Source organism: Hyla sarda, chromosome 8 (genome assembly GCF_029499605.1).
Source record: "Hyla sarda isolate aHylSar1 chromosome 8, aHylSar1.hap1, whole genome shotgun sequence".
In the NCBI taxonomy this organism is placed as follows: domain Eukaryota; kingdom Metazoa; phylum Chordata; class Amphibia; order Anura; family Hylidae; genus Hyla; species Hyla sarda.
This window is the reverse complement of record NC_079196.1, coordinates 81,946,174-81,958,413: the sequence shown is the minus strand read 5'-3', so window position 1 is coordinate 81,958,413 and position 12,240 is coordinate 81,946,174. Positions and strand designations below refer to the sequence as shown.

Below are 12,240 nucleotides of genomic sequence, written 5' to 3'. Positions count from 1 at the left end.
GCCAAACAAAGCTGTTGCAAGACCTAGGGAGAAAAAAAAGATACTCACCTATGCTGAAGAACTTACCTAAAGAAGTCTTCAGACTATAGTCTTCAGTCAGCATTTTTCATCTGCGGCAAGCCAAGCTCATAGCGAGGCGAACAGGGAGGTAGGGGGACCCGGACCCATGAGGTACAACCCCGAGCGCTGACCGTTGGCGAGAGGGGGTTAACAGTACATCCAAGATGCCTGCCACCTCTCGCAATGGGTTAACAGTGAACATTGCGTTCCTGAGTCCCCACCTGAAAACAGAAATAAAAAGGAATAAAGAACTAACACATTCCCTAAACCTAATAAAATAAAATTATGATACTTGGTCTGGAGAAAACCAGACCATGTCCACTTCCTTAGACACTAAGCAAAAACTGAATTGCTCAGTGGCCTGGAGGCGGGTATATCCTGCTGGGAGGAGCAGATTTTTTGGTTACCATAGTGTCAACCTCCTAGAGACAGCAGCATATACCCAGAGTCTGTGTCCCCCAATGGAGCGGATAGAGAAAGTATAACTGCCATGAGCGTATAAACAGTATAGATACATGAGCGTCCAGACAGTATGTCTGACATGAATTGTATGAATAGTATAACTGCCATGAGCGTATAAACTGTATGACCAGTATAAATGCAAAGAGTGTATGAAACAATATAATGCCCCAGCATATGAGCAATGTAAATGCGATGAGCGAATAAACAGTATTAACTCCCTGAGCATGTTGGTAAGAAACAGTATGACTACTAAGGACTTATGACCAGTATAAATGCCATAAGCATATAAACAGTATAAATGCCATTAATGAATGAACAGTATGAAAGCCATGAGTGCATAACCAGTATAAATGCAAAGAGCGTATGAAACAATATAATGCCCCAGCGTATGAGCAATGTAAATGCGATGAGCGAATAAACCGTATAAACTCCATGAGCATGTTGGTCCTTATGACGACAGAATAAAACGCTAAAATTGTGAGACTACAAGTGTACATGGCATATAAGCTACAACGATTATACCGCATAAAAGCTGTCAGCATATTAACCGCTATAAGCGAAAAACGTGATACCAACCACAAGAGTGCATGCACCCCACGGAAGTCATGCACTGTACAACTGCTACAAATGTAGGATGCTATAAACAGAACATACATGCCAAATCATCCGTATGGCAAATAGAGCATAGAGCCCTCCCCTACAAAAGTGTGAGGTACAGTGCTGATACAAACAACAACTTTTTTTTTTGAACACTACAAAAATAAGCGGAATAAATGGTATGAGTGTATGTACAGAATAAATGCTATAACCATATGGCGATAGAATAAATGCTTCAAGGGTGTGATGCTACGAGTGTACACATTGCTACGAGGGTACAACAATTATACCACATAAATTCCAATAGCGCATTAACCCCTACGAGCGAAAACACGGTACAAACGCCAAGAGTGTATACACCACACAGAAGTAATGCGTGCATGCCCTGTACAATGAATGTGAAGTGTGTTAAGACCGTATGGTTTTCCTGTTTCTTTTTTTTAATATAGTAAAAATGAGCAAAAGGAATGAAAGGGCTGTGACATAATTAATGGATAACCCCTTCACTTCTACGTAACTAGATATAGGGTGCATAAATATAACTATGCACATCATAAGCTAACTAGCAACTACCAGCTTAACAAAACTTACCAAGCACCCAGCACTTCCTGCTAAGGCCCCGTAGACCGATCACAGGACTTCTCAGAGGACGGGAGCATGCAGTTGCATTGTGGGGAGAGGTAAGGCATCCCAATATTATCTGCTGATTGCTCCTAGGCTAGCGACATCTAGCACTGGATGTAGGCATAGGCATGCTACCGCGGATGGCTGTAGCCAGGTATCCCGTCCTGAGGCAACCAACGGGCTGCGTGGGACTCCGAGCTGTGACACCCGGAGCAGGCTATCCTGCAGCTAAGCATTGAGGGGAGTCCCAGGGCATCACGGGATGGGGCCACAGATCGAGCAGTGCCATGTGCCCGGCAATCAAGGGAGCCTGGACCGAAACAACACAGATATCTGCACTCATGAAAGCCGACTGAGACCGGCCCCAGCCAAAGCCATAACACCAGATTTCATTACTTCCACCTACTGTACCCTGCAGCCCATGCGTGCTGCCTGAAGAAGCAGCGGCTGCACTGTTAACATTGACAGCTGAGCCGCCGGAGCTCTGAAATGGCAGGAGATTCGAACCACACTCTGGACACAGCAACCCAGCATGACTCCCTTCGTCCGCAAAATGGCACGTACGCCCCGCCAGTGGGACGTTATATATACACCCCGCCCCCTACACACCACTCCTCCACGCCCCCTCGCACAAATACAGCCTGATAGGCTTAACACATACACACACACACACTGGTTGGGAAACATTGTCTGTTTCTAACTCAGTGTTTCCTAACCTGTGTGCCTCCAGCTGTTGCAAAACTATAACTCCCAGCATGCACCAACAGACCATGCATGCTGGGAGTTGTGGTTTTGCAACAGCTGGTGCAGCCCCCCCCCCCCCCTGTGAATGTACAGGGTGCATTCACATGGAAGAGGGTTTTACAGTGGGTTTCTCGCTGCAAGTTTGAGATGCAGCAAATTTTGCGCTGGGAAACTCGCTGTAATCCCCTGCCCATGCGACTGTACCCTAAAAACACTACACTACACTACACTAACACAAAATAAAATAAAAAGTTAAAAACACTACATATACACATACTCCTATACAGCCCCCCTCCCCCAATAAGAACGTCCGGTACACCACTGTTTCCAAAGCAGAGCCTCCAGCTGTTGAAAAACAACAACTCCCAGTATTGCCGGACAGCCGTTGACTGTCCAGGCATGCTGGGAGTTTTGCAACAGCTGGAGGCACCCTGTTTGGGAATCACTGGCGTAGAATACCCCTATGTCCACCCCTATGCAAATCCCTAATTTAGGCCTCAAAATGCACATGGCGCTCTCACTTTGGAGCCCTGTCGTATTTCAGGGCAACAGTTTAGGGCCACATATGGGGTATCGCCGTACTCGGGAGAAATTGCGTTACAAGGTTTGGGGGGCTTTTTCTTCTTTAACCCTTCATTAAAAGGAAATGTTGGGGTCTACACCAGAATGTTAGTGTAAAAAAATTAAATTTTTTACACTAACATGCTGATGTTGCCCTATACATTTTCACAAGAGGTAAAAGGGAAAAAAAGCCCCCAAATGCAGTTTCTCCTGACTACGGAGATACCCCATATGTGGCCCTAAACTGTTGCCCTGAAATACGACAGGGCTCCAAAGTGAGAGCGCCATGTGCATTTGAGGCCTAAATTAGGGATTTGCATAAAATCCTCTGGGGGCGCACAACAAGGCCCAGAAGGGAGAGTGCACCATGTACATTTGAGGTGATTTGCACAGGGGTGGCTGATTGTTACAGCGGTTTTGACAAACGCAAAAAAAACAAAACCCCACATGTGACCCCATTTCGGAAACGACACCCCTCACGGAATGTAATGAGGGGTGCAGTGAGAATTTACCCCCCCACAGGTGTCTGACGGATCTTTGGAACAGTGGTCCGTGAAAATGAAAACTTGTATAGCCCACTGTTCCAAAGATCTGTCAGACACCAGTGGGGGGCAAATGCTCACTGTACCCCTTGTTATGTTCCTCAAGGGGTCTAGTTTCCAAAATAGTATGCCATGTGTTTTTTTTTTTTGCTGTTCTGGCACCTTAGGGGCTTCCTAAATGCGACATGCCCCCCGAGCGAAATTTGCTCTCAAAAAGCCAAATATGACTCCTCTTCTGAGCATTGTAGTTCGCCCATAGTGCACTTCAGGTCAACTTATGGGGTACCTCCATACTCAGAAGAGATGGGGTTACAAATTTTGGGGGGGAATTTTCTGCTATTAACCCTTGCAAAAATGTGAAATTTGGGGGGAAACACACATTTTAGTGGAAAAGTAAAACATTTTTTTACATATGCAAAAGTCGTGAAACACCTGTGGGGTATTAAGGCTCACTTTATTCCTTATTGCGTTCCTCAAGGGGTCTAGTTTCCAAAATGGTATGCCATGTGTTTTTTTTTTGCTGTTCTGGCACCATAGGGGCTTCCTAAATGCGACATGCCGCCCCCCCCCCCCCCCCCCCCCCCCGCGCAAAATTTGCTCTCAAAAACCCAAATATGACTCTTCTTCTGAGCATTGTAGTTAGCCCATAGTGCACTTCAGGTCAACTTATGGGGTATCTCCATACTCCGAAGAGATGGGGTTACAAATTTTGGGGGGTATTTTCTGCTATTAACCCTTGCAAAAATGTGAAATTTGGGGGGGAAACACACATTTTAGTGGAAACAAATTTTTTTTTTTTACATATGCAAAAGTCGTGAAACGCCTGTGGGGTATTAAGGCTCACTTTATTCCTTATTACGTTCCTCAAGGGGTCTAGTTTCCAAAATGGTATGCCATGTGTTTTTTTTTTTGCTGTTCTGGCACCATAGGGGCTTCTTAAATGCAACATGCCCTCCAAAAACCATTTCAGAAAAACGTACTCTCCAAAATCCCCTTGTCGCTCTTTCCCTTCTGAGCCCTCTACTGCGCCCGCCGAAAACTTTACATGGACATATGAGGTATGTCCTTACTCAAGAGAAATTGGGCTACAAATATAAGTATACATTTTCTCCTTTTACCTCTTGTAAAAATTCAAAAATTGGGTCTACAAGAACACGCGAGTGTAAAAAATGAAGATTGTGAATTTTCTCCTTCACTTTGCTTCTATTCCTGTGAAACATCTAAAAGGTTAAAATGATGACTGAATGTCATTTTGAATACTTTGGGGGGTGCAGTTTTTATAATGGGGTCTTTTGTGGGGTATTTCTAATATGAAGACCTTTCAAATCCACTTCAAACCTGAACTGGTCCCTGAAAAATAGTGAGTTTGAAAATTTTGTGAAAAATTGGAAAATTGCTGCTGAACTTTGAAGCCCTCTGGTGTCTTCCAAAAGTAAAAACTCGTCACTTTTATGATGCAAACATAAAGTAGACATATTGCATAAGTGAATAAAAAATTTTTTTATTTGTAATACACATTTTCCTTACAAGCAGAGAGCTTCAAAGTTAGAAAAATGCAACATTTTCAAATTTTTCATCAAATTTTAGGATTTTTCACAAGGAAAGGATGCAAGTTACCACAAAAATTTACCACCATGTTAAAGTAGAATATGTCACGAAAAAACAATCTCGGAATCAGAATGATAACTAAAAGCATTCCAGAGTTATTAATGTTTAAAGTGACAGTGGTCAGAATTGCAAAAAACGCTCTGGTCCTTAAGGCCAAAATGGGCTTGGTCCTGAAGGGGTTAAAGTAGACATGTAGATGTGAATTAATAACTAAATTTATTTGACATGACTATTGCTCTTAAAAGTAGAGATTCAAACAGAGAAATTAAAATTTCACAATATTTTATAGAGTTTTTCACAAAAAATCGCTTCATGTATCAAGAAAAATTTACCCCTAATATAAAATACAATAGATTTCGAAAAAACAATTCCTGAATCACTTTGCCAGGTAAAAGCAGTCCAAAGTTATTACCACTTAACCCCTTAAGGGCATAGGGCGTATCCATACGCCCCCGTTTCCAAGTCCTTAAGGACCGAGGGCGTATGGATACGTCCTGAGCATTTCCGGCCCCCGCCGCTAGCCGGAGGGGAGCCGGGGCCGGATGCCTGCTGAAATCGTTCAGCAGGCATCCCGGCATATCGCCCAGGGGGGTCATTATGTCCCCCCATGTCGGCGATTGCCGCAAATCGCTGGACAATTCAGTCCAGCGATCTGCAGCGGATTCCGGGTCAATCGGGTCTCCAGTGACCCGATGACCCGGAATTACTGGCTGGTCGGGGCTGTCAGACGGCCCCGAACAGCCAGAGCCAGCAGGGGTGAGGTGGCACTGGTGCCACCTCACGATCGCCCTGATTTGTCGGCCAACCAATCAGGGCGCCTGCTGCGGGTGTCACTCCCGCAACCCGCTCCGCCCCTCTTCCGGAGGACGTGAGCGGGTGCGGGCAGAAGACCCCGGGTGCTGGGGACCCCGATCCCCGGCGTCCCTGTTGGGATCGGGGCCCCAGGAGCGACGGCGGCGGCGAGGGACTGACCTGTGCGGCGGCATCGTGGAGCAGCAGCAGGAGGTGAGTGAAAGCCTCCTGCTGTTGCTTAGCACGAGCTCCCCGCATGCAAAAAGGGCATGCTGGGAGCTGTAGTTATGCAACAGCAGGAGGCAGACCACCACAACTCCCAGCATGCCCTTATGGGCATGCTGGGACTTGTAGTTTTGCAACAGCTGGAGGCACATTCTTTCTATGGAAAAGTGTACCTTCAGCTGTTGTATAACTACAACTCCCAGCTTGCACAATCAGCTAAAGTGCATGCTGGGAGTTGTAGTGGTGCATCTGCTGGTTGCATAACTACAACTCCCAGCATGCCCGTTGGCTGTCGGTGACTGCTGAGAGTTGTAGTTTTGCAACAGCTGAAGGCACACTGAGTTAAGTAGCAAACCAGTGTGTCTCCAGCTGTTGCATAACTACAATCCCCAGCATCCCCAGCCAATGTAGTATGTCTCCGGCTGTTGCATAACTACAAGACCCAGCATGCCCTTCCGCTGTCCGTACATGCTGGGGGTTGTAGCTTTTGCAACAGCTGAAGGCACACTGGTTGCAAAACACTGAGTTTGTTACCAAACCCGGTGTTTCACAACCTGTGTGTCTCCAGCTGTTGCAAAACTACAACTCCCAGCATGCACTGATAGACCGTACATGCTGGGAGTTGTAGTTTTGCAACAGCTGGATGTTTTTGGGGGGTATTTTCTGCCATTACCCTTTTTAAAAATGTAAAATTTTGGGAAAACAAGCATTTTAGGTAAAAAAAAAAATTTTTTTTACATATACAAAAGTCATGAAACACCTGTGGGGTATAAAGGTTCACTTAACCCCTTGTTATGTTCCCCGAGGGGTCTAGTTTCCAAAATGGTATGCCATGTGGTTTTTTTTTTTTTTGCTGTTCTGGCACCATAGGGGCTTCCTAAATGCGGCATGCCCCCAGAGCAAAATTTGCTTTCAAAAAGCCAAATGTGACTCCTTCTCTTCTGAGACCTGTAGTGCGCCAGCAGAGCAATTTTCACCCCCATATGGGGTGTTTTCTGAATCAGGAGAAATTGGGTTTCAAATTTTGGGGGGTATTTTCTGCTATTACCCTTTTTAAAAATGTAAAATTTTTGGGAAACCAAGCATTTTAAGTAAAAAAAAAATTTTTTTTACATATGCAAAAGTCATGAAACACCTGTAGGGTATTAAGGTTCACTTTACCCCTTGTTAGGTTCCCTGAGGGGTCTAGTTTCCAAAATGATATGCCATGTGTTTTTTTTTTTTTTTTGCTGTCCTGGCACCATAGGGGCTTCCTAAAGGTGACATGCCCCCCAAAAACCATTTGTCGCTCCTTCCCTTCTGAGCCCTCTACTGCGCCCGCTGAACAATTAACATAGACATATGAGGTATGTGCTTACTCGAGAGAAATTGGGTTTCAAATACAAGTAAAAATTTTCTCCTTTTTATCCCTTGCAAAAATTCAAAAATTGGGTCTACAAGAACATGCGAGTGTAAAAAAATGAAGATTTTGAATTTTCTCCTTCACTTTGCTGCTTTTCCTGTGAAACAACTTAAGGGTTAATACACTTACTGAATGTCGTTTTGAATACTTTGGTGGGGTGTAGTTTTTATAATGGGGTCTTTTATGGGGTATTTCTAATATGAAGACCCTTCAAATCCACTTCAAACCTGAACTGGTCCATGAAAAATAGCGAGTTTGAAAATTTTGGGAAAAATTTCAAAATTGCTGCTGAACTTTGAAGCCCTCTGGTGTCTTCCAAAAGTAAAAACTCATAAATTTTATGATGCAAACATAAAGTAGACATATTGTATATGTGAACCCCAAAAAAATTATTTTGAATATCCATTTTCCTTACATGCAGAGAGCTTCAAAGTTAGAAAAATGCAAAATTTTCATTTTTTTCATCAAATTTGGGTTTTTTTCACCAAGAAAGGATGCAAGTTACCATAAAATTTTACCACTAAGTTAAAGTAGAATATGTCACGAAAAAAACATCTCGGAATCAGAATGATAACTAAAAGCATTCCAGAGTTATTAATGTTTAAAGTGACAGTGGTCAGATGTTCAAAAAATGCTCTGGTCCTTAAGGTGAAAAAGGGCTCGGTCCTTAAGGGGTTAAAGAGACATGTCATATTTGAAAAAACGGACTGGGTCATAAAGGCCAAAACTAGCTAGGTCATGAAGGTTAAGATGTGTGCAATAATGCGAAATGATAAAAGGAAAAAAATATTGAACACATGAAGGGAGAGAGGTGCAAAAAGGCATTAAAGACAACAGCTGAAATCAATCAGTAATTAAAAAGCAATCCAGTCCATTGTCCGTTCAAATTAAGATCAACTGGTTCAGATCTTATTGCTAAGAGGTCACACAAGACATCTCATGATGAGTAAAAGCAAAGAGATGTCACAAGACCATCACAATCTAATTGTAGCAAAACAAATGTGTTGGTTAAAGGCACATTTCTAAGCTTCTGAATGTTCCAGTGAGCAATATTGGGGCCACAATACGGAAGTGGAAAGACAGTCATTTCAAAATAAATTTGCCTCGACCAGGTGCTCCTCACAAGATTTCTGCCAAAAGAGTGAAAAGAATAATCAAGAGTTGTCATAATACCTACCATGTTCGGAGGAGATGTAATTACTGGGTCCCAATGGTTGTCATGGCAGCAGGAGGCCAGCTGATGGCCTCCTGTCTGCCAGGTACAGAAAGCTGGATCTCACAAGCTGAATGTCAATTTAAAACTAAGGCTGGGTTCACACTATGTTTTAAGCGTACGGACCCGGCCCGTATTTTCATTCATTTGAATGAGCCGACAGTATTCCGTTTTGGGACCGGACCTAAAACCGTGGAATACCATGGTTTTAGGTCCGGTCAGAAAAGCGGATACGAGTCAAAAATGAGCCGATCGGAGTCACTGATACAGGCTGGGTCCGGCTGGGGTTCGGGAGCGCCCGGTTTTCACTCCTACCAGCTGGATCCGGTGACCATATGCTTAAAACGTAGTGTGAACCCAGCCTAACAATTATACTATGGCGCACTACAGATGTACTGCAGTATAGTTTACCAGGAAAAAATTAAAAATATAAAAATGGTTTTTAATGAATAAATTAAATAAATAATGAATAAATGAATGTGAAAGTGTAAAAAAAATAAAGCCCTGTATTATATATTAACCCCTTAACCACCATGGACGTAAATGTACGTCCTGGCTTGGCGGTACTTCGCGCACCAGAACGTACATTTAAAAGGCCTCGTAAAAATAAAAGAAGAAATTTGATTGGTTGCTTCAGGCAACTGAACCACTCTTCCCCTGCACAGGTTTTAATAAATCTTCCCCTATAGAGGTATTGCCACATTCAAAATGGCCTGTACTAAAAAATAATGTTAGGTATTCTGCATGGTGAACACCGTAAAAGAGAATTGCTACTAGAGATGAGCGAACTTACAGTAAATTTGATTCGTCACGAACTTCTCGGCTTGCCAATTGATGACTTATCCTGAATAAATTAGTTCAGCTTTCAGGCGCTCCGGTGGGCTGGAAAAGGTGGATACAGTCCTAGGAGACTCTTTCCTAGGAATGTATCCACCTTTTCCAGCCCAACAGAGCACCTGAAGGCTGAACGAATTTACGCAGGATAAGTCATCAACTGCCGAGCCGAGAAGTTTGTGACAAATTGAATCTACTGTAAGTTCGCTCATCTCTAATTGCTACTTTGGGTCCAAAAAAAATTCAGTAAAAATGATTATAAGGTAGCATGTTTCTCAAAAATGGTACCATTGAAAAGTACAGCTTGTCCTGCAAAAAATAAGCCCTCAGACTATGGCAGTGGACGAAAAATGTATGGTTTTCAGAACATTGTTACACAAAAAAATGGGATTAGGGGGGCTGAGAAGACTCCTAGGAGTGTATCTCAGCTGCAAGTATGGATCAGCTAGTTTGCCCCGGGGAGACAGTAATTCAGCAGGCAGTTTTGGTGCTGGCAGCCACAAAAGGAGAAGAGAAAGGAGGGAGGAAACATCCATTTCCTACTAGCAGGCAGCCAGGCGTCCTGTGAGCTCTGCTGGACCAATGGGAAGCAGAGGTAGGGGACTGAAACCGTGCACAGAACAGCGATAGACCACGCAAATAAAAAAAAAAAGAGGAGGAAACACAGGACAGAGCACATTAAACCCCATAACAAAATGAGACACACAGTATTTGCCATCAGGACAGAGGAGGAGACTCCTGGTGAGGACATCACCAGGAGAATTCCAACCCAGTACAGAGGGGAGGCAGAAGGCCAGCTGGAGGAGGCCTCCATACTTCTGCACCTAGGGGTACCACAGCAGGGTCACCCCTTCAGCGTACCATTCTCAGGTGAGATGGACTACTGGGAGGGGATAGGGAGCCATCCAGCATCCTAGTGACCTTTGGGCTGGTGGGTAACCAAGGAGCATGGACTCTTGTCCCGCCTTTCTTCTTTGAGCTGGGGTCAACACAGAGGGAGAGAGAGAAAAAAAATTCCCGAGACAAGCAGAGATTTCAGCAGAGAGCACTGTTGCCAGACAGAAAACAACAACAACTCAACTTCAGCAGCTGATAATTATTGAAAGGATTAAGATTTTTTAATAGAAGTAATTTACAAATCTGTTTAACATTCTGGAGCCAGTTGATAGAAACCCGGGCTACTATATAATATATATATATATATATATATTCTATCTCCTACAGACACTAAGCTAAGACTGGCTTAGCTCACGGCTTGCAGGAGAGGCTTAGGCTAGTAGAAGGAGCTAACTATTTAGTGCTTAGAGTCCCTCCTAGTGCCAGCAGCTCTCTATACCTGTGCCCCAAAATAAAACAAACATTAAATCTCTTGAAGGCACAGAAACCTGGAGGAAAGATACTAATGTCTTGCTACAGGGTCTTTAAATTGGAGTCTTATTGGAGCCAGAGGGGCAACCTCCAGGAAACCTGAATTATCAAGCATAATTCTATTTTATGTGATTTTAGGCTATGATGGGATGGAAGCTAAAAGTTTATTTACTGTCTCGTACATATTTTAGACACATATTTTAGACACTTATCGCGCCACACCCCTACCCTTCAATTTCCTGGTTGAACTTGATGGACGTATGTCTTTTTTCAACCGTACTAACTATGTGTTAGAGTAGGATAGAATTATATACCAATATGCAGCAAACAACATTACTTATTGGGAATTGGCTGTGTTTCAAAATATTAGGCCTTGTTCACATTTGCATTGGAGCCTCAGTCACAGAGCTGGTTCACTGGTGAAAAACAGAAACAGCCTGTCAGTTGCGCAGTGGACACAGACAGATGCCACTAACTTTATTGGGGTTTGTCAAAATTTTCATCTGATTTCCTTTAGTAGGATTTGAGGAGATAAAAATATGAAGCACAGATGTGAACTTTGTCTTAGCTGTATAAAGAAACTTGCAAGAAAAGTGAAATGTAAAACCTTTGATGAGTCTTCTGTCTTCATCAGCAAGTAGCATAAACCAGGCTAGAATCTCCTTTCCAGTAACTTCAACATGACCATGTTTTTTCACCAACTTATACAGTTGCCTGCAAACAAAGACTGAACTATTTCAATATGGATTTTTGCAGTATGTCACTGTGAAAAAAAAAAAAGTGCAGAGACCCTCACCGAACAGGAGAACCAGTATAGAAGTGCGCAGTAGCACGTTCACTGTCTCTCTGCAGATTTTGTCTTGTTGCCCTACAGACTTACAATGGAGCAGCAAGACAAAGTAATTGCTATCCACCCGACACACTGAAGCATAGCCTTGCCTCCTGGAGACCATATGACTTGTGACATTGTCTTTGGCCACATGGAATGTGAACGTTCAGTGGTCAACAGTTAAATAAAAAGACTAACTACAGCCTGTGCATCAAAATAAGCCAAAGCGACGCACGGTGGTAATAGAAGCATATTAAACAGTATTATAATGTCATCATGGGCTCAAAGGCTGAACAAAAAAAATCCTGCAATATCCCATTAAGTGGTGTGCCACTTAATAAATCAGGGAATATTAAATTACATTATTTATATAGCACCA

At 43.3% G+C, this 12,240-nt stretch overlaps 1 protein-coding gene across 1 annotated transcript in view; it reads right to left on the bottom strand.

Moving 5' to 3' along the window:
• The window catches only part of RBM44 (RNA binding motif protein 44), a 213,163-nt gene that overhangs the window by 160,816 nt on the left and 40,107 nt on the right, over window positions 1-12,240 (bottom strand). The window contains exon 4 of the mRNA XM_056534838.1: window positions 11,640-11,746. Coding sequence (XP_056390813.1) covers window positions 11,640-11,676 — 37 coding nt within the window. The 5' untranslated portion in view covers window positions 11,677-11,746. The remainder of the gene's footprint in view (window positions 1-11,639; window positions 11,747-12,240) is intronic.